Source organism: Scardinius erythrophthalmus, assembly GCF_964197995.2.
Source record: "Scardinius erythrophthalmus genome assembly, chromosome: 10".
NCBI lineage: Eukaryota > Metazoa > Chordata > Actinopteri > Cypriniformes > Leuciscidae > Scardinius > Scardinius erythrophthalmus.
The window spans coordinates 40,763,430-40,786,334 of record NC_138230.1 but is presented as its reverse complement, the minus strand read 5'-3'; the positions used below and the strand labels follow the sequence as shown (position 1 = coordinate 40,786,334).

At 39.2% G+C, this 22,905-nt stretch overlaps 3 protein-coding genes across 3 annotated transcripts in view; 2 read left to right on the top strand and 1 right to left on the bottom strand.

The window, feature by feature from the left end:
- Nucleotides 1-349: 349 nt before the first annotated feature.
- gngt1 (guanine nucleotide binding protein (G protein), gamma transducing activity polypeptide 1) lies at nucleotides 350-916 on the bottom strand. Its single transcript, XM_081377375.1, has 2 exons — nucleotides 720-916; nucleotides 350-570 (listed from the first exon to the last, which is right to left on the bottom strand). Exons 1-2 carry the CDS (start codon nucleotides 813-815, stop codon nucleotides 445-447), a joined length of 222 nt encoding a protein of 73 aa, XP_081233501.1. The 5' UTR covers nucleotides 816-916; the 3' UTR covers nucleotides 350-444.
- Nucleotides 917-1,547: 631 nt separating this feature from the next.
- Nucleotides 1,548-5,719, top strand: tfpi2 (tissue factor pathway inhibitor 2). Its single transcript, XM_081377374.1, has 5 exons — nucleotides 1,548-1,941; nucleotides 2,085-2,255; nucleotides 4,079-4,258; nucleotides 4,682-4,858; nucleotides 4,958-5,719. The coding sequence occupies exons 1-5, from the start codon at nucleotides 1,869-1,871 to the stop codon at nucleotides 5,056-5,058; spliced, it is 702 nt and encodes a 233-aa protein (XP_081233500.1). The 5' UTR covers nucleotides 1,548-1,868; the 3' UTR covers nucleotides 5,059-5,719.
- Nucleotides 5,720-21,208: 15,489 nt separating this feature from the next.
- The window catches only part of calcr (calcitonin receptor), a 51,101-nt gene continuing 49,404 nt past the window's right edge, over nucleotides 21,209-22,905 (top strand). Inside the window, exon 1 of the mRNA XM_081375627.1 lies at nucleotides 21,209-21,563. The gene's annotated coding sequence lies outside the window, so the exon portion shown is untranslated. The remainder of the gene's footprint in view (nucleotides 21,564-22,905) is intronic.

The window sequence follows — 22,905 nt, the reverse complement described above, 5'->3', positions numbered from 1 at the left end:
CAGTCAGAAACTGTAGTGGCCTTTTGCCATGTAACTTTGGTTTTATTGAATAGCTAAATTATTCCACCGATTAAGCCTTGATTTGCCATGTTAATTACAAGCTCAAAAATTCACTTTCACCCAGTTTTGTTACACAGATGTTACCCTCTGGCTGGTTAAGAAAGAAATACATGTATTAGTCCATCAAGCAAGTCTCTGGTGATCAGTGCACAATGGTAGTCAGATTTATTACATCACTTCAAAGATGAATACACAACATATGAAGGTCCAGATCCTGAGGACTCATTTACAAGGGAGAAAGAGCCATTTAGAGTTATTCGAACATCTATCCATGTTTGTGATTTTCCTTTTTCGGGGAGCAGAGTGGATTCCAGCTATGATTAAATTTTAGCAGGTGTCCATGGGCTGCATTGAACACTAAACTGCGGGGCTTCTCTGTCCACATTAGCAAATGACACATCCACCTTTCTCCTTGAATGGGTTCTTCTCCTCTGGAATGCCTTTGACCAAAGGATCCTCCTCTGCTCCACTCTGAATGTACTCCGTAATCTCTTCACAGCATTTGGAGGTCTGACAGAAAAAAAGTGATTGAAGTGACAATCAAACAAAAAAGAGCATACCAACAATGCCTTCACATGCTTTAGAAAGCCATCCAGGCCATCCAACTTTGATGTTCTCCATTTTGTGTAATCTGGCCATGAGTAGATTTTAACGCTTACCTTCTCCCTTTCCAGCTTCACCTCTTTTTTGAGCTGGTCTACTTCCATTTTAGCCTTATCCAGGTCTGTAAGTTCGTCTACATTTATGACCGGCATTGTCTGTGAGAAATCAAATCAGACAATTACATCACAAGTGGTAGGGTATTTATGAGATGATAAAGATTTGCAATTATTAAAAAAAAAATTCAGATGACCAAACTTACTGCCGCTTACGATGAGGTCTCCTCCACCCTTGAAAATGGAAAGAGATTCCGCACCTCTCCCTCAATCCGGTTTATAAAGTAATCTGCATAAACATTGTAATCCCTTAATCTCATTAAAACAAGCACACTATATCTTATCTTTCCATAGTCTTCTTCTACAAATTTGTGGTCAGGTGTTCTTGTGGATTACCATACACACAGAAGTAGCCTAATACATATTTACTTAACAAATGAATTACATCCCAGACATAGTGAAACTGATATAAAGGGTTTCTAATGACCTTCGGATTGCAATATAGGTCAAGGGGACATAGAAAGTATTACAGGCTACTGTGATAAGCGTGCTAATCCATGTTTACCCCTAACCTGTCACATTAGATAATTCATTATCATCAAAGATATGACAAATGCATTCTCTTAAAATATTTCACACATGAAATACACATAATAAAAATGAATAAAAAGGGGTTTTCATTATTATATTGTTAATAATAATATAAATGTGATTTTTCCAATATTATTTGTATTAATTATTATTCTATAGTAGGCTAATTATAATGATTATACACTATTTTTATTATATTTTTACTATATTATATATATGTTAATATTTCTATAGAATAGTTATAGTAGTAGGCTAGTTAGTAGTAGTAAGTTTGGCTTTGTTATAATTCTATGGTCATTTGTTATAATTCATATGATTCAACACGTCATTATTTATTTCCTACTTCGGGAATAGACGTATTTCGCTCTAATACTGTGTTGAGACAATGGAATTGTCATGGAAATGACTAAGTTTAGCCCGCCCTTCCAATTCCCCCCTGACAAATTCTCCATTTATAAGGCAACGATTGGGAGAAGTCAAGTTAGTAACATATCAGGCGAGTAACATAGCAGTTAGTATATCAGACTATACACGCGACCTTAGAATCCATAATCTCTCACAATGGTGTGTGATTTGCTTGGAGGACTTTTGCTTGTTGTTCTGCTGCAAAGCGCCGTCGGACAACAACCCAAAGGTAAATGTAACATTGTGCTCTTTTAATGGTTAGTAAAATGGCGAAACAGGCATTATGTTGTTGAAACGTGACACTTAAAAGTTGCAAGTGAATTTGAGCTTGAGGTTTATTAAAATTTTACCGCGTTATTTATTCCCTCACAGAAGTTTGTCTGCTGCAAGTTGAAGAAGGAACGTGCAATGACGACATCCAGCGCTATTACTACAATACAATCACCCAAACGTGTGAGGATTTCAGCTATAGCGGTTGTGGAGGAAACGCAAACAACTTCAAGTCATTTATGGAATGTCAGAAAACTTGCTTCAGGATTCCAAGTAGGCCTACGTTTTATTATAAATATACGTAAATGCTCTGTAAACAATACACATGGCATCCCTTACGAAAAAGAAGTTTATTCAAGTGTGCTACTTACTTCTTTTAAACTAAAAATAAGAAGGTATACTTTGTCTACTTTTTATGTCCTTTTCAAGAATATACTTTATGTACTTCTCAAAATTATACTTAAAATTGCACTTAAGTAGGCTATAGTTAGACTTATAGGCTACTGACAGAAAAGTCTAAGTAGCCTGTTTGCCTATAGCCTATTGCACTCAATCTTTTGATCGAGATATACTAAAAAGTATACTTGGTTTGTAGTTGTGTTTACTCTTTTGATTGAGTATAGTAGCCTATTAACTGTTTCACCGCCGGCGTAAAAAAAAAAAAAAAAAGTTGCCAGCCACCACCAGTGTTTTTGATCATTTTCACAAAAGTTTCATGGCCCCCAGAATATTTTGTTGTATGCAAATATGATTCTGAACATGCAGTATATCAAAAGAAAGAACAGACCCTCTGCTTTAAAAAAAAGTTTTATAGCCTCATTTATTCTAGCTATTACGCATCTTCTGAAAGACTTCAGAATCTCCAGATCAAAATTAACAGATGAAGAAGAAGCAGAAACAAGTGATAGAAGATAAACAGCAGGAAGTGTTAACGACTGTGAAGCTTTGTAGGTGTGTTGATGGACACGATCTACTCCATCTATGGTTTAATCATCGCTCTGAATCCGATCCAGACGTAGTCTTTAAAAAGAAAAGCGATTTTTTTCAGCTTTTTTTTTTTTTTTTTTTTTTTTTAAATAAAACGTACCCTGATTCAAGTGTTGATAAAAAAGGTTGCATGTTGCTTTAAATGTTTTTACAACAAAGTCAAAGTACAGTTAAAGGTATTTGTCAAGTATAAAAAATAATACCTAAACTGGAACATAGTAGGCTTTTTGAAAATAGTTTGGAACTTTTTACTTAAAGTTCAAAATTAATATATAAATTGTAAACAAAAGTATGATGTTGTGTTCACTTCAAGAACACTTACAAGCATACTTGCAGTATAAAACTACTAAACTAGTAGAGAGTACATTTCAAAGTGTACTTTTATAAACTAAAAAGTGTGCTACAAGTATTTGACTAGTAAACTATCAGTATGCCTTTAAGTTCACTTGTAGTATAGTTGCAGTATATGAACAAAAAGACTTAAAAAAACTTGTGTTCTCAAAGTTGAGTACTGTTACACTTAAAGTATACTTGGAGGTATACTTTTATACGTTGAAAAGTGGGCCAATTTAGTCCCAAGTAGTATTAAACAGTACACTTCAAGTATACATCTAGTACATTGATATTAGTATACTTATACATGAAGTATACTTCAAAATGTACTTGAACTTAAAGCTGCAGTCTGTAACTTTTGGCGCTCTAGCGGTTAATAAGCAGAACTGCATGTGTCTTGTGGAAGAACATTGTATAGCCGGAACTACTTATCTCTGTTTATGTCTATGACGAGTCACGCAGGAACTGGGCTAAGAACCAGTCTAAAATAGTATGAATATAAACACTTAAGATAGGTGTACCGTAGTGATTCAGGATAAGACAAAAAATGGTTTGGAAAATGTATTCATGATGTACTCGCTTATTATATAAATTTTGTCAATTTTGAACACAAAAAAAGTTACAGACTGCAGCTTTAAGTACACTTATTTTTCGTAAGGAATCTTAAATGGGATTTTTTAATGAGAGTTCTGAGGGCAGTTATGGTTTAAACCGATCATAAGCTCACTTCTGATGTGAAATGCTCACTTAAACGTGTTTTGTTTCGCACACTACAGAAATCCCCCGGATCTGTCGTTTCCCAAAGAAAGAGGGGCCCTGCAGAGGCATCTTCAAGCGTTATTTCTTCAATATGACCTCCATGCAGTGTGAACCCTTCTCTTATGGTGGTTGCCAAGGCAATGAAAACATGTTTGAAAACTTTCAGGGATGTCTGGAATATTGCAAACCTCCTAAAAGTAAGTAGAAACACTGTGGCTGTAGCATTTCTAAAAAAAAGTCTCACTGAAGCATTTGCAGATCAAATCAAATAATAAAAATGCAGAATAAAAAAAAGGCAATAAAGCATTGGACCTTGATAATGATTTGGTGAGGAAATGTCAATGGCATTATTAAAACTGATGAGCGGAACATAGAACAGAACATTAAGGGGCCGGTGTACTTGTTGGGACCCTTCGTTGGAACACATTAAGACATTTTTGTTCTCATCTTTTCAAATCATCAGCACAACAAGCTTGTTTAATGGCCTTCATGTCTAAATGGTTTCCAGTCTCTTGCCTGGCTTATTTATGTATTCCGGCTCCACCTAGAACACTTTTGAGGTCCCTAGAAAATGCAAAGATCTAAAGTTAAACATTTCTGTTGTGTTTAATTTTTTTCAGCGATCCCTGTGATTTGCCATGATATTTTGGATAAAGGAAAGTGCTCAGCTTCCATGGAAAGGTATTACTACAACTCTGCTACAAAAACATGCGAGGAGTTCATATATACGGGATGCGGAGGAAGCAACAATAACTTCATCTCCAAAAAAAGCTGCATGGATGTTTGTGTTAAAAATGGTATGTTTGATCGCTTTGTGTTTGAGAAAGTCATTATCAAGACAATAGGACAGCATTATTTTCAATGTCTGGTCTAACCATGTGTTTTGTTGTTCTCAGGGAGCAAAGGTTGGAGAACCTCAAAGAAGTCAATAAGAGTTTCTAAACAGTACCTAAGACGAGTAAAGGCTCAGCCACCAAGGGTGACGTCGGCCAAATAATTGTTCATTAAGTCATTCTCACTGTTTTACTGACAAAGATGATTGCACTGATTTTACAGTATTGGATGCACAGCTCACTCTGTGGACATATGATGTTGATTGTTTTTAAAATGAAGGTTTGTTTAATATTCTCATGTATTTTTCTATGCCTGTGTATATTTTTATTTTCAATAAAATAAGAATTCACCATTTTTTTAATTAAATTAAATACAATAATAAGTCTAACACTGTTTAAGTGATAAAGCACAATGTTTAACTGGCAATGCTTACTTAGAAACATTATTTAATATGCTGAAGTTTTATCAAGGATCATCTAAGTCTAACATGACAGTCATTTCAGAAAGCTATAGTGACATCTAAACTGACAAGAGCAAGCATGATAAACGTAAATAGTCTGTTGGGTTAAAAATAGCAGGTTGTTTTTTGTGTAAAATTTCGAGAAATTACACATTTTTTTAAATTACGCGTGTTTGACCTGAGTGTTGTATATTAATTTTTATACAATGTTAACCTACATTTTATACTAAATTGAATTCAAATCATGTTGTGTCTCATGTCATGCCTTTGTAACGGCACTTTATATCAATCCCGAATAAAGTCTTTCATCTGCATCAATAATTTCTCCAATCATTTTTGAAGTATTAAAGAGAACTCTCAATTCATGTTGTTGTTTGATCTGTCACATGAAGAATATTACCATAAATAGCCTAACACATAATTACTCACATCATAATCACCTGTACATCCATTTTCATTTCCAAAATCTCAAAATTTACATTATTGTTAAAGTTCTGGTTACTTGGTTACCAATATTTTTAAATATATATATATATATATTTGTGTTCAACAGAAGAAAGAACCTCATACAGGTTTGGAACAACACTCCCGTTTCCCCGGGAATCTCCCGTGTTTCACACCCCATCTCCCGCCCCACTCCCTTTTTGTTATTTCTCTGAGGAAACTCCCGTAGCAATTTGTATGGCCCATCAATATATTAGCAATATAACATCAATTTATTATTCCAAGGTTATTCAGTTGCCAATTTTTTTATATGAAACGCATCCTGCTCACACAATCGACACATACAAATTTCAACCCATTTGTGACCTCAACCTGGACAACCAAGTTGCGCGGTTGATATCTACGCAGGAAGACGCGGGAAATTGAAATGGGAGAGGTGGTGCTCTGGCGAAAAACAAAATATAGCCTACAGGTAAATTTAACAACAGCTAGACGGAAGAATTTAATCTCATATCTCGAAGCCATATCACGGTGGGGAATATGGCGTTACTCAGCACATTAAATCACGCTCACACAGCAGAGGCACAGAATTGAGCACCGGCCATTTCGACCTTCATCACTAGGTGTTTAACTGCTGTGCAATGTTTCAGTTAATGAAAAACATTTTTTAAATAATAATAATATAAAAGAAAAAAGAAACATGAATAGCCTAAGTCATGTTTACATGACTTAGGCCTAATTATGTTTCTTTTTATCTTTATTAATAATTATGTAGTTATTGTAATGTAGGCTATAACCATGAACAACATGAGGGTGAGTAAATGACAGAATTTTCATTTTTGGGTGAACTAACCCTTTTATGGTTACCACGTGAAGTTTTATTTGAAAGTATAGCGCCCCCTAGTTTATCTATCACGTAATTAACTTGTTAGGTCGTGAATGGTCGCCATAATGTGGCCTGAAGCATCTGTCACACAGAAAATGTAATTTAATGTCAAGATAAATAAAGCAAAGCTGAATTTATCATGAACAAATTTGGAAACTTAATGTTCCACAGATAGTCAGTCTCAGTCAATGGCTTCAGATTAATTTTTTTCTTACATGTTTTAGGCTTCAGATTAATGTTGTCTAAAACCGCCACAAGGTGGAGTTCTGTATTCATGCAGTATAATGCTCTACTACTGGAACTCTCTAAGAAATTATTTTGCTGTGACACTTTATAAAAAGTATTTTTTAGCGCAATTTTCCACCGGACAAAATTGATTGATTTCTGTTCTGTGCGTCTGTGCGCACAAATCTTGCACTTCTATCTACTCCTCAACCAGACCACCTAGAGACTTCGGGTTTTCGGTATTATGTTAAGGAAGGTCTAATCTCGGGAACGCACAAAAAAACCCAGGAAAAGATTTACTATCTCTTAGTGTTGTGATCCCATGAGGTGAGAAAATTGCGCTAAAACACTCACTGAGTTTTTATTACTTGTTTTACATTGTTGAAGACACACATGATTACATTTTTAAAAGCATTTCTGCAGCTCAATATTTTAAGTTGGCATGAAAAGGGTGGTATTTCATTGTTCTTTTCCATTGCATTAAGAAAGTGTTGTTTTTCCCAACCTGATTAAGACATTATAGTTATAAATTATCTAAATATGTACCCGATGGAGAGAAGTCTCAATATAGTACAATATTGAGTCTCAATAGTAACATACTCCCTTGAGGTTAGAGACTCTACTTAAAACTACAATGATAAATGCATTATGATATATCTTGAATACATTTTGAAAAGCTGCAGCTTTTCCTCCAATAACAAGAAATACAGAAATTATTATTCCAGAAATACAGACTCATTGTGAATTCATGTCACTCATATATGGGAGTTGGATTACAATCTTACATCTTTTGCAGAGTCTGCATGCTGTGGTGAAGTCTGCAAAGGTTAATAGTTTTATACTAAAAAGAGATTTGTTAGCCCTCAGCAGGTTTAGCAGGTTGCACAGCAGCACAACTGAATTTGGGGCTTAATAAAGTCATATATTTTAGGTTTGCTGAGAGGTGGCAGGATACTGCCATGAAATAAATACACAAATCAGTCAATCAGCAAAGGTGCGCTTTATGTAAATCACAAGTCTGGAACTTTCATTTCTCGGCAGTGACACATTTAAATTAAAAGTGACAGTTTTTCAACAGAGACTGCAAAACCCATTTACAAATGTTTAATAATGCAGAACACCTCATAAGTTACTGGTTTGTTGAAACTTCAATTTCTCTGTAGGTGGGGCCCAAAAATATAATTCTTATTAAGCAACAACATATTTCTTTTTTTCTTAGTAAGAACTTATGCCCTTAGATATGTATATCCTGAAATATTTAGGCTTTCTTATACTGCTAAAAATAAAGATGAGAGTAATAATGTGTCAAATTATGTGCTGTTAATTTGCTGCTGTAGCTGTTATTGCTGCTGCTGTTATTTTTACAGCTGCTGCTGTTATTGCTGCTGTAGCTGTTATTGCTGCTGCTGCTGTTATTGCTGCTGCTGCTGTTGATTATTGATGTTATTGCTGCTGTTGCTGTTATTGCTGCTGCTGTTGATAATTGCTGCTACTGTTATTGCTACAGCTGTTGATTATTGCAATCACAGCAGCAGCAATAACAGCAGCAGCAATAACAGCAGCAGCAGCAGCAGCAGCAATAACAGCAGCAATAACAGCAGCAGCAGCAGCAATAACAGCAGTAGCAATAACAGCAGCAGCAGCAATAACAAGAGTAGCAGCAATAACAGCAGCAGCAGCAATAACAGCAGAAGCAGCAATAACAGCAGAAGCAGCAATAACAGCAGCAGCAGCAGCAATAACAGCAGAAGCAGCAAAAACAGCAGCAATAGCAGCAATAACAGCAGAAGCAGCAATAACAGCAGCAGCAGCAGCAATAACAGTAGAAACAGCAATAACAGCAGCAATAGCAGCAATAACAGCACAAGCAGCAATAACAGCAGCAGCAGCAGCTGCAATAACAGTAGAAACAGCAATAACAGCAGCAGCAATAACAGCAGAAGCAGCAATAACAGCAGCAGCAGCAACAATAACAGCAGCAGCAGCAGCAGCAATAACAGCAGAAACAGCAATAACAGCAGCAGCAATAACAGCAGAAGCAGCAACAACAGAAGCAATAACAGCAGAAGCAGCAATAACAGCAGCAGCAATAACAGCAGAAGCCGCAATAACATCAGCAATAACAGCAGCAGCAATAACAGCAGAAGCAGCAATAAAAGCAACAACAGCAATAACAGCAGCAGCAGCAGCAGCAATAACAACAGAAGCAGCAATAACAGCAGCAGCAGCAGCAACACTAACAGCAGCAGCAGCAGCAGCAGCAGCAATAACAGCAGCAGGAGCAACAGCAGCAATAACAGCAGCAACAGCAATAACAGCAGCAGCAATAACAGCAGTAGCAGCAATAACAAGCCGCAATAACAGCAGCAATAACAGCAGAAGCAGCAATAACAGCAGCAGCAGCAGCAGCAGCAGCAGCAATAACAGCAGCAACAGCAACAGCAATAACAGCAGTAGCAGCAATAACAACAGTAGCAGTAACAGCAACAGCAATAACAGCAGCAGTAGCAGTAAAAGCAGCAGCAGCAGCAATAACAGCAGCAGCAACAATAGTAGCAGTAACAGCAGCAGCAATAACAGCAGCAGCAGCAGCAGCAACAATAACAGCAGCAGCAACAGCAGCAGCAGCAGCAATGGCAGCAGCAGCAATAACAGCAGCAGCAGCAGCAATAACAGCAGCAGCAGCAGCAGCAGCAATAACAGCAGCAGCAGCAGCAGCAGCAATAACAGCAGCAGCAGCAGCAGCAATAACAGCAGCAATGGCAGCAGCAGCAATAACAACAACAGTAGTAGTAACAGCAGCAGCAGCAGCAATAAGAGCATAAGCAGCAGCAATAACAGCAGCAGCAATACGAGCATAAGCAGCAGCAATAACAGCAGCAGCAGCAGCAGCAATAACAACATTAGCAGTAACAGCAGCAGCAGCAACAATAACAGCAGCAGCAGCAGCAATAAGAGCATAAGCAGCAGCAATAACAGCAGCAGCAGCAATAACAACAGTAGCAGTAACAGCAGCAGCAGCAGCAATAACAACAGTAGCAGTAACAGCAGCAGCAGCAATAACAGCAGCAGCAGCAGCAATAACAACAGTAGCAGTAACAGCAGCAGCAGCAGCAGCAATAACAACAGTAGCAGTAACAGCAGCAGCAACAATAACAGCAGCAGCAGCAATAACAGCAGCAGCAGCAATAACAGTAGCAGTAACAGCAGCAGCAACAACAGCAGCAGCAATAACAGCAGCAGCAGCAATAACAACAGTAGCAGTAACAGCAGCAGCAGCAGCAACAATAACAGCAGAAGCAGCAGCAATAAGAGCAGAAGCAGCAGCAATAACAGCAGCAGCAATAATCAACAGCAGCAACAGCGTAGCAGATCTGTTTAGCCAAGACCAAACATATTTAATAGTCATGTACATTACCACGCCAAATATTTAGGAAGTTGTCACGACACAACTAATGTTAGCAAATGAAACCCTATTGTAAAGGGTTACCAGATTCTTTAAAAAATATTTATTCGGTTAAAAACACATTTCAGATTTTCAATGCTCAGAAGGGGAAGAGGAACTGAAATATGACAATGCTATTACTTCACACCATTGATAACATAAAAGATAATGACTATCTTTATCTATAATTTCCCATACATGATGAGCAGTTCATGGAGTGAAGAGAGATAATCGTTGTAAGGGTTCTTCAAACACAACACAGCCTGTATCTTATTTGCTCAGTGCCTCAGGGAGTGAAGGTGGCATCGTGACAAATTGCAACGTACATGCCAAGTTTGCCTGAGCGTGCATTAAACGTGATGACGAGCAATCGGCCTAATTCTCACAAATGGTTTGTTATGGAGACTACACTCTGATTTCTCTTTTTTAAGGCTCCAGAAAGGAATGATATCATGGGTGGAGTGTATGACAGCACATCCAAATGGATTAGAATCAGATGAAATAATAGACATCAACGATCATCACATTATCTTCCTCTGAAAGGTCCATAATACAATGATTGGTAATATACTGCCACCTTACTCAGTGATACAGTACATCAACTCGGGCCACTATGTTTTTGAGCTGCAGAGAGATACTCAATCCTAATCCGAATGATTGTATAGTGGGGACCATAGTTGCTTATAAAAACAAGTGTGATCTCATGATAACTCACTGGACTCTGGCCTGCTTTCATCCTCCTGTGAGAGACATGTATGGCCCTCAGTTCCTCTGCCTTTTCTTTCAGGCATGACCAGACTGGTGTTCTGCTCTGATAACTGCTGTGAGGGAAAAATAAGGACATCTTGTCTTTGTGTTTCCTGCTGAGTTTAACCTTTAACTGAGGTCGGCCTGAACTCTTCTGAAAGCATCTCTTCTGAAAGTGAACAAATGAAGACGATATCAATTTATAACTGGGAAAATTACTGTTATGATTAAAGGGGACCTATTATACCCTTTTTAGGTTTTCATTCTTGATTTTTTTTTTAAAACACTACTTTTCATGTATTTGACATTGTTGCAGCTCTTCTCCTCCCAGTATGTCAGTAAAACGCTGTTTAGTCTCTATGAAGCCCCTCCTTCTGAAAAGCACAATGTGCTCTGATTGGTTGGCTGGATCAGTGTGTTGTGATTGGTCAACCGCTTCCAGCATGTTTATAAGCGCACACTGTACTAATGCAACTCATGCCCCTTTTTTTGCGTATGGGAATTATTTTCCCGTTTCAGGGAGTTCAGAAACAGTGACACTGATATAGAGAATAACTCACTTTGGACTGACTTTGTAACTTTGCAGGCCTTTTTAAATCCTCAATCAGCAGCATTGCACACTAAATAAAGTTGGAAATCTAAAAAAAAACATAATTTACTTGAAGAGGAATATTCAAAGTAAAAAGTAAAAGCTATTTCAAATTTTGTGTTCACAAAGACATGGAGATAATTCCAAATACTGTATGTGGATCGGTACACATCTCTCAGAGACAAAAAGTATTTAATCTCAAGCTTCTGAATATGGCACGTTTAGTCCTTCTGAGCCATAAAGATATCATCCTTTGAAAGTTTTAATGTGTCATAAATATGCTGCTTCATGCTCATCAAATCTTTTCCTGTCTGAGTGCGAGTGTGTGTGTATGAGTGTGAATTTATTCACAGATGGGAAAGGAGTTGGATCAGAAGGAGAGAGAGTGTTCGGTTCATGTAAGAGTCACGGTGTTGCATTGTTATGGCATAAATGAAATATATAAAATAAAGCCGAGCTTTGAAGACCGGTCAACACAAGACAAAATGCGCAGTGTAGATAGCTCAACTAATGTTTGTAAAAAAAAAAAAAAAAAAAAAAAATACATTCATGGATTTTTTTTCTTTTGTGAATTTATCACTAAAAGGATATACTATTATTAATCCAATCTTAGAGGCGAGACACAGGCAAACACATTGATTTTTATCTGTCAAAGATTTGGGGCTTTTTAGCTTTTCATAAAGTGTTTTTTCAGACTTGTGGAAAGAAAACATCCAAAATACACCGTGTGTATAGCACTTTATCTATTTGCCTCTGTAGATTTCAATTACAGTTCATATCTTTTCGTTTCCTCAAAATAATTTTTTTCTCCTGCTCAGAAATCTCCACTTCAGCAGCACTTACATACACCAAACAGAGGGGTTTGTTCATATACAATTTGCCTTATTTTATACAACATTTTATTCCTAATTTTCGGATAGTGAAAAGAAGAGATATCCAAAATCCCCTCAGTAAAAACCTTTGACTTTAATATATCAAAAAATGAAACTAAAATTTTGAACCTGGCTTCATCCAATGTTCAGATTTTTTGTTCTAGAAATACAAATGAGTGCATATTTAATTAAATAATGCTTCATTTGCATATTTAAACATAACATTTCAGAAAACATGTAATGCAAATAATGTTTGCAATTATTAATGTAATCAATCAACTAGACTAGAGGAGTATGGTGATCTATATTAGTTAATCTTTTTTTACCCTATTCACCTGGGGTGTCATAGTGTGGATGAAAAGGTTGTGAAAATCAACATTGTAGCTTCAGGAACATCACAGCAGGATTGGTTTTGCCCTCAAATTTTCTGCTTATTCCTTTATCATCATTTTGAATCTCGCAGCACATTGAAAGTTTGACATCAATTTTCCAGCTCCTTGAACTAAGGCAGAACCTTTAAACGTTCTCTGTTCACGACCGTGAGAGATGGTATGAGCAACATGTGAGGCAGAGATGGCAAACAAACCAAAGGGAATTATTATTTCCCTGTAAACATGTAACTAAACCAAGCATCCAAAAGAAATGATCAAAACAATCAAGAAACCGAAAACTGATGATTGCCACTGTATTATGGTCATTATGTTTTTTAATAAGCATTATATTTATGAGATATGTTATTGAGACAGTACTTATCTCCGCCTCTCAGGAAAATGTCTCATGGTTCCAAAGTGTATGCAGGATAAAAAATATTTTTACTGAACATAAATTCCACTGAACAAAATTATAAACGCAACACCTCTGTTTTTTCCCCCATTTTTCATTAGCTGAATCTGTCTAAATCTGTGTTAGTGAGCACTTCTCCTTTGCCGAGATAATCCATCCACCTCACAGGTGTGGCATATCAAGATGCATGATTATTGCACAGGTGTGCCTTAGGCTGGCCACCATAAAAGGCCACACTAAAATGTGCAGTTTTATCACACAGCACAATGCCACAGATGTTGCAAGTTTTGAGGGAGCGAGCATTTGGCATGCTGACAGCAGGAATGTCCACCAGAGCTGTTGCCCGTGAATTGAATGTTCATTTCTCTACCATAAACACAAAGGCGTTTCAGAGAATTTGGCAGTACATTTGGCAGGTGCTCAGATGGAGCTGTAGTGATGAAACAGCGGAAAGAGTGAAAAGACAGCAGTTTTTTAATACAGCAGGGGAACTTTTCGGGAAAAACTAAATCATTTTTCAAAATAAACACTTGCTAAATGTGTACTATGTCCTGATTATTAAAAAAAATTGCATTTAATAATATCTCAAGTATCTTTACACAACTTGTATCATTCTGCTTTTGGTGAACACGCTGCATCTTGAAGGTTGTCTTAGCTCAGGAATACTTCACCTATGAATCTCCATTGTAATTGGAATAGTCAATATGGGAGCACTTTCTCTGTAACAAATCCATTCTCTCCACTCAAGCAAACAATTAACTGCAGTTCAGACATTCTACATTTCCCTCCTTTGCAAGCTCTGTGTTTTGGGTGTCCCCCAAAACACTCAAAAAATAGGATTTAATCACCTAATACAAAACTGCAAATCATAAACCTGCATAAACAAGATCATAAACAAGCCTTTTGTCTTAAACCACCTTTATTAAAGTATAACCTCTCATAACCTATGTACATTTTTCACATTTTTAATGTTTTAAAATGATTAACTTTCAACTTCCCCCTTTTGTTATTGCACATGGCAAGGCACTTTTACTTCTAAAGCACATTTAAATCAGCCACTACAGACCAAAGTGCTGTACAATCTAACATAATTAGACTATAAAATAAATAAACTGACAAGAAAACTAAATTTAATAAGACTACATTGATCCAAATGTCAGAGGAAAAAAATGTGATGTCAGTGAGGTTTTAAAACTATCAACATCGGAAGACAGCCTAATGTGTCCCAGCAAATCATTCCACAGGCATGGAGCAGCGACAGAAAAGGCATGATCACCTTTTAACTTCAAACGAGACCTTGGCACAGTCAACATCAGCCTGTTGGAAGACCTTAAGGGCCTAGAACATTTCCTGTGGAGAATATCTGTAATGTATTGTGGAGCCTGTCAATTTAACCCCTTAGAATACACAACAGAACCTTAAATGTATCACGGTATCTGACCGGCAACCAGTGAAGTGAAGCCAGAACAGGCCAAATATGTTCCTTCTTTCTAGTTCCAGTAAGAAGCCCGGCAGCAGCGTTTTGTACCGGACTGTTCAGGAAAGAGTTGTGGTGTTTGTTGTTAATGAGTGCTGTGGGAGAAAGAAAAAAAAAGAAAAAAAAAAAAAGAATTTGACCTTTAACCTAAAATCTAAATTTTTTTGTCAGCCATATTTGTGTTTGAAACTTTTAGATTTTGACATAATTTACTTTTTTTTTGTATAATTCAGTAGGCAATGAACAAGGTGTAAATATTTATTTCATGTTGGCTACTTGCAATCCACATTGTAATTGTGCTTTCTAATTAACACTTAGGCCTTCATGTAATAGCCAACTTGAAGATGGACATCTTTGACTGTTGCGGCGTCTCTCTGATTTATTTGGCCCATTGTTGGACCATTGTAGCCAACGGCTATAGGACTATTGTCAGTCAGCAGGTTTTAGTAAACCGCTGATGAGGTAGGCGTTATAACTATTAAATAAAACTCTACAGCGAAATACACTCTACACTCGAGTCCCGAAAATTTAGGCAGCTGACTTGTTGCCTCACTGCATTCTCAGGCAAAGACTTTGTAGGTAGTGTTTGCACGTGAAGAGACCTCATGAGGCAGCGTTCAGATGCCATCTTTATTTTTTTATATTTTATTTTTAGCTCAACTGTCACAGAATGGGAAGCACAGAATTGTGGGATATCAAATGCAGCCAAAGGATATATCTATGCTCATAGATATTGTCATGTGTCGATACTTTAAAACGAAAGAGGAACCGAGTCGTCTTGCTGGGAATGAACTGTTTTATTAACTGGCCTTTTGTTTTGCTACAGCTAAGCTACTCGAGCATAACACAGTCACACGCATCAGAGCGCTCTCGGGCGACGCGCTGACGTCACCTTTCCGTGACTCCCACAACCTGTAGTTCCATATCACAACATCTCCCCCTTTTCAAAGGTTAACGCTCAAACAGTTAAACAAGATGTACTGCACATCAAATAAAGATAAACATGAACATAACAGTCTCTGGGTGATTGATGTGTTACATCAGCATTACTTATTGTGATCTCAGGCACATAATTCCTATTTATCCTGTCAATTATCGGATATTTCCCAAACATAACAATCTATTCCTATGGAACATAACTTAACTTAGGAACATAATGTAGCTTTATTAACTGTACTTATCACTCAAAACAGAATAACTGAGGAGACAGTGTGAAGATAAGTGTCATTAAGTGTTCAAGTGTCTCTATATCTGAGAGGTACTCTGACCTCACGACCTCTGGATGTCACTTGAACAGTCCTCTGAGGGGACGGCTGGTGTGGTGAACACACCACAGGTGAATCCTTTAGTCTCTGGACAGAAGCAGGGTCACCATGACTGGGTCTAGCCACAGAAGGAGGGCTGCTGAGCAGCTGCAGCGGAGATCCCTCAGACTGCTGCTGCTGGTCTGGAGGGTCAGCAAGCTCCGGGACTGCCTGCAGATGTCTTCTATTGCGTCGCAGCACTGCACCTTTGTCTGTCTTCACGATGTAAGACCGGGGCTCACTGCACTTATCAATGACTTTAGCAGACGTTTTCCACCCCTTTTCTCCATCCAATTTCACTCTAACGGCCTGCCCAGATTGGAGTTCTGGAAGTGGCTGAGCAGAGTGACGGCGGTCATGGAAGAACCGGTAGGCTGATTTAGTCTGAGCATCCTTCTGCTGGATTTGATGTCTTTCCACAGGAGAAGTTTGTAGTTTTCCTTCCAACATAGGAAGTGTGGTCCTAATGTCTCTTCCAGCCATAAGTAAAGCTGGGCTCACCCCCGTAACAGCACTAGGGGTGGCTCTGTAGCACATTAGAGCAAGATATGGATCGGGCTGCTTCAGGATGCGCTTAGCAGTCTGCACAGCTCTCTCGACAGCACCATTTGCCTGAGGATAATGAGGGCTGGTAGTTGTATGCGCAAACCCATAGCTTTGGCAGAAGTCTTGAAACTCACCCGAGGTGAATTGTGTGGCATTGTCGCTCACCAGCTCCAGCGGTATCCCCCATCTTGCAAACATGCCTTTGAGCCTGGTAATGACCTGGTGGCTGGATGTTGAAGACAGGTGGGCAATTTCAATGTCCCTGGAATAATAATCAGTCACAATGAGATAATTCTGTCTTTCTAGCTCGCACAAATCAGCAGCAATGCGCTGCCAGGGTCCCCCAGGTAAAGGTGTGGTGAGGAGCGGTTCACGTCTTTGAGTGGGTCTATTTTCAATGCAGAACTTACATGTTGACACTGCCGTTGCGATCTCTGCACTGATGCGAGGCCACCATACTGACATCCTAGCTCGAACGCGACACCTTGTTAGACCTTGGTGTCCCTCGTGTAGCTGTTTGAGCACTTCTGATCTAAGTGCAGCTGGGATAACCAGTCTATCTTGATACAACACCAGTCCATCAGTCTCAGAGAGGTGAACTCTGACAGAATAATATCCATGCAGGGACGGAAACAGCGATGTCTTTGGTGGCCATCCGTTCCTAATGAACTGCACAATCTTTTGCAGCTCTTCATCCTGTAGTGTGGCGGAGCGGATTTTGTCAAGTTTTTGTGATGAAACAGGCGCATTTGCCACCACTGACTCCACATATGCTTGTACTTCTTGGTCAGTGTGTTCATCATCACGGTGAGTCAGTGGGCTCCTAGAGAGAGCATCGGCTACAACAAGCTGCTTCCCCGGGACGTGCACAGCCACGACATTGAATCTCAGTAGGCGCATTAGGAGTCTTTGGCACCTAGGAGGGACTTTGTCCAGGTCGTATGTATTTATGAGGGGTACCAATGGTTTGTGGTCTGTTTGTAGAAGGAAGCTTTCCATGCCTTGCACATAGCGAGCGAAGCGCTCACAGGCCCACACTCCTGCAAGACACTCCTTTTCAATTTGGGAGTATCTCTTCTCTGCACCTGACAATGTGCGGGAGCAGAATGCAACTGGCTTTAACACACCCTCATGTTCCTGCAATAATGCTGCTCCTAATCCGTAGCTGCTCGCATCGGCGCTGATGACAGTCTTGCGGTTGACATCATAAAATGCAAGTGCTGGTGCTGACACAAGCATAGCTTTCACTTTCTCAAACGCCGCTTCTTGTACATCACTCCACACCCACTCATTTTCCTTCCGGAGCAGGGCAGTGATGGGATGCAGCTCTGAGGAGAGGTCAGGCAGGAACTTTCCAACATAGTTGACAAGACCCAAAACCTGTTTAAGCTCTGTAACATTGGTTGGGCTTGGCATCCGTGTGATGGCTTCTACTTTGTCAGTGTCAGGTCTCATGCCTTCTGCACTTATGAGGTGGCCAAAGTACTTTATTTCTGTTTTGCCAAAATGACACTTGGCCTTGTTCAACTTTAAACCACTGTCCTTTATGGTCATCAGCACCGCATCAAGACGTGTGTCGTGTTCTTTCCTTGTTGCTCCATAAACAAGTCCATTACTACAACAACTCCATCATGACCCTTTAACAGTGTCGACATCTGTCGTTGGAAGATTTCTGGAGCCAACGTGATACCGAATGGCAGCCGTCGGAAGCAGAATCTCCCCATCGGGGTGATGAAGGTTGTCAGCTTTTGGCTGGCAGCATCCAAGGGGATCTGCCAAAATCCGCAGGAGGCGTCCAGGGTAGAGAACACTTTAGCTCTGGCTAGCTTAGGAGCAATATCCTCCAAAGTTGGCATGATGTACCTCTCTCGCTTAACCGCCTTGTTTAAGCGTTTTAGATCGACACACACTCGCACTTGCTCCTTGTTCTTCTTCTCTACTGGAACCATCGGGGCACACCAGTCAGAAGGCACTGTAACCTCTTCTATTATGCCCAGGGCAAGCATGCGTTTGAGTTCAGCCTCAACTTTAGCCAGGATTGGGAACGGAATGCGACGTGGCGTCGTCAGTGAGTAGGGCTAACAATCAGCTTTAAGTTCGATTTTTACGGGGTCGCACTTGAGCAAACCAATATCCCCAAACACATGACTTAACATTACAGTGTCCATCCCGTCTACTCTCATGACCAGTCCCATCCTTGTGGCAACGCTCCGTCCCAGGAGGTTGTGAGAGTATGGCCCTTTAATTACAGTTATCCAGAATCTGTACTTTTCCCCTTTGTACTCACTTGTTGCCAGGAACTTGCCAATACTCTTAACTTCGCCGCCGGGGCTGGTGATGGGTCCTTTCCTTGCAGTGACCAGGCGGGAGCGCTGTGGCAGTCTCTTGAATGCAGCCTGTGAAATTACACTGATGTCTGCCCCAGTGTCTATTTTGAATTTCACAGTGCTGCCATTAACAGGTAAGTCAACAAGCCACATATTTTCTGAATCAGGTTGATCCATTATGTCCGACACATGTTCAGTAACTTCTCCAAGGAAAAACATCTCATCTGTGTCAGTGGTGCTGCTTGGCATTGTAACCACCTCTTTCAGCATCTTCGTCTGACAAGCTGCCTCAAAATGTCCAATTTTATTACACCTTCTGCATTTTTTATTCTTGGCTGGGCAAGGATGTATTTTACCATGTTGTCTGTTACAGCGGGGACAGGTAGGATTCTGTTTTGACTCACTGTGTTCCTGTTTTTTCTGCCATTGTCCATCGTTGCTGCTCCTTCTGCCATGGAACTGCCGCCTCCCCTGTCTTATGGTGTCCACTGCACACTCCGAGCGCAGGCTCACATTCTGTTGCTTTATCTGTTCGCTCTGGCGCACTATTTGAATAGCTCTTTCAAGAGAGAGTTCCGGCTCGAGCTGTAGCTTCTGTGATACATCGTTGTCAGATATACCAATAACTATTCTGTCCCTGATTTGCTCATCTTTAGTGTGCCCAAACTCACAATACTGTGCCAGTTCGTATAAACTTCTCACAAAAGCCTCTACTGACTCACCGGGCTTTTGTGCTCTCTTGTGAAAACATGCTCTTTCATGGATCACGTTTCTCTTGGGCACAAAATGGTCGGAGAATTTGGCTATCACCGTGTCATAATCCAACTCCGGTCTACCTCTCTCCTCTTCCTCGTCAACCTCTCCGCTGTCATCGTACACAAAGGAATCATAAATCGCTTCCGCCTCTCTCCCCATGGCGTAGAGAAGCGTGTTTACCTGCACTTCACCGCTATCTTTGTCCAACTTTGACGCCACCCGAAAGCGGTCGAAACGTCGGCGCCACATCGGCCATTCTGCCGGGCGCGTGAAGTCAAAAGATTCCGGAGGTCCGAGCTTCGCCATGTCTTATTTTTTTCAGAGCGTGAAGTCGGCCACTTCTGACACCATGTCATGTGTCGATACTTTAAAACGAAAGAGGAACCGAGTCGTCTTGCTGGGAATGAACTGTTTTATTAACTGGCCTTTTGTTTTGCTACAGCTAAGCTACTCGAGCATAACACAGTCACACGCATCAGAGCGCTCTCGGGCCACGCGCTGACGTCACCTTTCCGTGACTCCCACAACCTGTAGTTCCATATCACAACAGATATATAAACATAGATGCCTCATTAGTGTATGTTCCTATGGGCTGCTATACATAAGCTGAGAACACACGTTGAGCTTCCACAAGAACCAATGAGGTTTGTTCTCGTGCATCAAGCAGGTTCGGGTGTGCTTCTATTTATGTTCACTGATCAATGTTAAAATGTGAATAAAAGCCTAAATTAAATGTTCATCATATTAATTTGGACTAAACCGCTCAATTTATATGGATTAGTTTTACAATCTCTTTATGAACTTTTTGAAGCATCACAGTGGTAGTTGCGTAGCTGTCAAGCTCTCAGATTTCATCATAAAATCTTCATTTGTGTTCCGGAGATGAATGAAAGTCTTACGGGTTTGGAACGACATGAGGGTGAGTAATTACTGACAGAATTTTTGAGTGAACTATCCCTTTAAGGGTATTTATTCTTTTACCTAATAATAAGCTATATTTGTTTCAACTAACTACATTTCAGAAACCACAGATGGAACAGAAGCCGCGTTCTAATCAGGAAATGACCTGACCATAGCAACAGTTCAGCACTGGAGCGTTTTCCATCAGGATCGGTTTTAGACACTGCACTGACAAATTACAAGTTCGCAAGCTAGGCTAATATTCATCACGGTATAGTTTTTTTTTTTTTTTTTTTTTTTCACAAATATATCAAAAACTTTTAGTGCTTTGTTTAGGTAGGTTATGGTTTGGGCAGCAATAGAAAAGTCCCCGAATAATTCTCACACTGTGTGAATATATGTTTATTATTACGCTAATATACCTTCGGTTCCTATAGACAGCACATTCTATGAATGCATGTAGGCCTATTTTTATTTTTTATTTTTTTTTATGAATAGCCTATGGGTGTCAAAATGCTGTCTATGAAGGCAGCTCACTAGGTTTTGAAACACAGCCTAAATGTGTGTTTGAGCGTGCTGGAGCGCGATGTCAGTTCAAGGAGGAGCCCACGCGCTCCACATGCTCGGCTCGAGATGAGCGGCTGTTAGATGCACTTGGATTACCAGCTGCTGAACTGAAACAACGTCTCGCTCACAAAAAATAAATTAAAAACATTATGTAAAACAGTGACGTTTCTGATTACACGTCTTTTAACGAGTGGATATTCTCCTCAGACGGAGATAAAAACACCAGATGCATTAACAGCATCACTTATTTTTAGTCCCAGACGATGGAATTCAGTTTGAGAAGCCCAGTGTGAGAAAGTGAAGTACGCACAGCAGGATTTACATTCTCATCCACATAAAGGTAAAGATGTACATTTCATTATGATGGGCGCATATTGCCTAATTACCTGCAGATTATATATTTGTAACCCATTGCATTATATGATTTCTGCTTATAGCCTCTGTAGTGCTTTACATTGATCTTTGATTTAATTGTTAAATTTGTTAATGATTTGAATAATACAAATATGGAGAATTGAAAGAAAATGGTATTATTTTTAAAATGTGCACAATATAGCTAAATAGTAAGTGTTGACCTGGCAACATCAGTTTGCCAATATAAATAATTGCAGATAAAAAAATGTAGATTCATAATTTCTTATTGTCACTAAAGAAAGACTGTATTAGCTGATCTTAAAGCTGTTCTGTTACCTTAGAAATTATTAGTTAGAGTGCACATGTCAGCATTGTAAGATCTGTTTTATAAATCTACTTTTAATACGAGGCATCCAGTCTGATAGTGACTGATATCACTCCGGATTCTTCATAAACTGACAGTGTTTTGCAGTTCCATGCTGTGTACTGGTCTAGTTAAAGTTCCTTTGGTTATGAATATAACCACACCGTTTCATCATTTGTGAAGAACATTGGCTCATTATATAAACCATATACAGGAAGCAGAGCTTCTAGGTTTCTGTCTCCTTTATGGTAGGAGGATTAAATTGGATTCGCCACTGTATATTCCACTGATAGGATTAAGAGATGCTACTGGGAAAGCTAAAAAAAATGATGAAACAAACCATTGCAGATGTTGTTTTTACAGTTTCATTAGGGATCTTTTAAAGAAAGTGTGCGTTGTGATGAATATGATCTTTTTACTTACAATGCATGCTAAAATTAAACGTCAGAAAAAGCACAGAAAGACACAAAGCAGCAATGATTTTTCTTTGCAGAGATAAGGCTTTAACCTGTAATCAAATAGTACAAAATGCATTATTTGAGTCAGGCAGAGAGCAGAGACGTACAGTAGAGCTAGATATGGACAGCGATTTTTAGATACCGACTGCTTTTAAAGCATGCTTGTGGGTTTCCTTTCAGATCAGCCTGACAACAAGTTAATCTCACACATGAACACAAGGAAACCAAACACGACAGTGAATCACCATAGAGAGCGAAAACAAGCATGTTAATGTAGGACTAGTCTCAGTTCATGGGGTCATGAACATTCACTTGTTGAGCTATGCTCCTAATTCAGCTAATGGCTCATGCATTATTCATTAGTGTGTTTGGGACGGTCATATAGGCCATGTCTACATATCTGCAGTGCTTCAAATATTATGAGAAGTTAATCTACCATAAAAACGATACTTGACAAAGAATGGGCTTTATCTACTTGACTATGACATCCATTGTTGTATAACTGA

Coding starts and splice junctions, on each gene's coding strand:
- gngt1 (XM_081377375.1), bottom strand. CDS start 815: ATGCCGGTCATAAATGTAGACGAACTTACAGACCTGGATAAGGCTAAA. Junction 571..719: donor TGAAGCTGGAAAGGGAGAAG/GTAAGCGTTAAA, acceptor TTTTTCTGTCAG/ACCTCCAAATGCTGTGAAGA.
- tfpi2 (XM_081377374.1), top strand. CDS start 1,869: ATGGTGTGTGATTTGCTTGGAGGACTTTTGCTTGTTGTTCTGCTGCAA. Junction 4,259..4,681: donor ATATTGCAAACCTCCTAAAA/GTAAGTAGAAAC, acceptor AATTTTTTTCAG/CGATCCCTGTGATTTGCCAT. Junction 4,859..4,957: donor GGATGTTTGTGTTAAAAATG/GTATGTTTGATC, acceptor TGTTGTTCTCAG/GGAGCAAAGGTTGGAGAACC.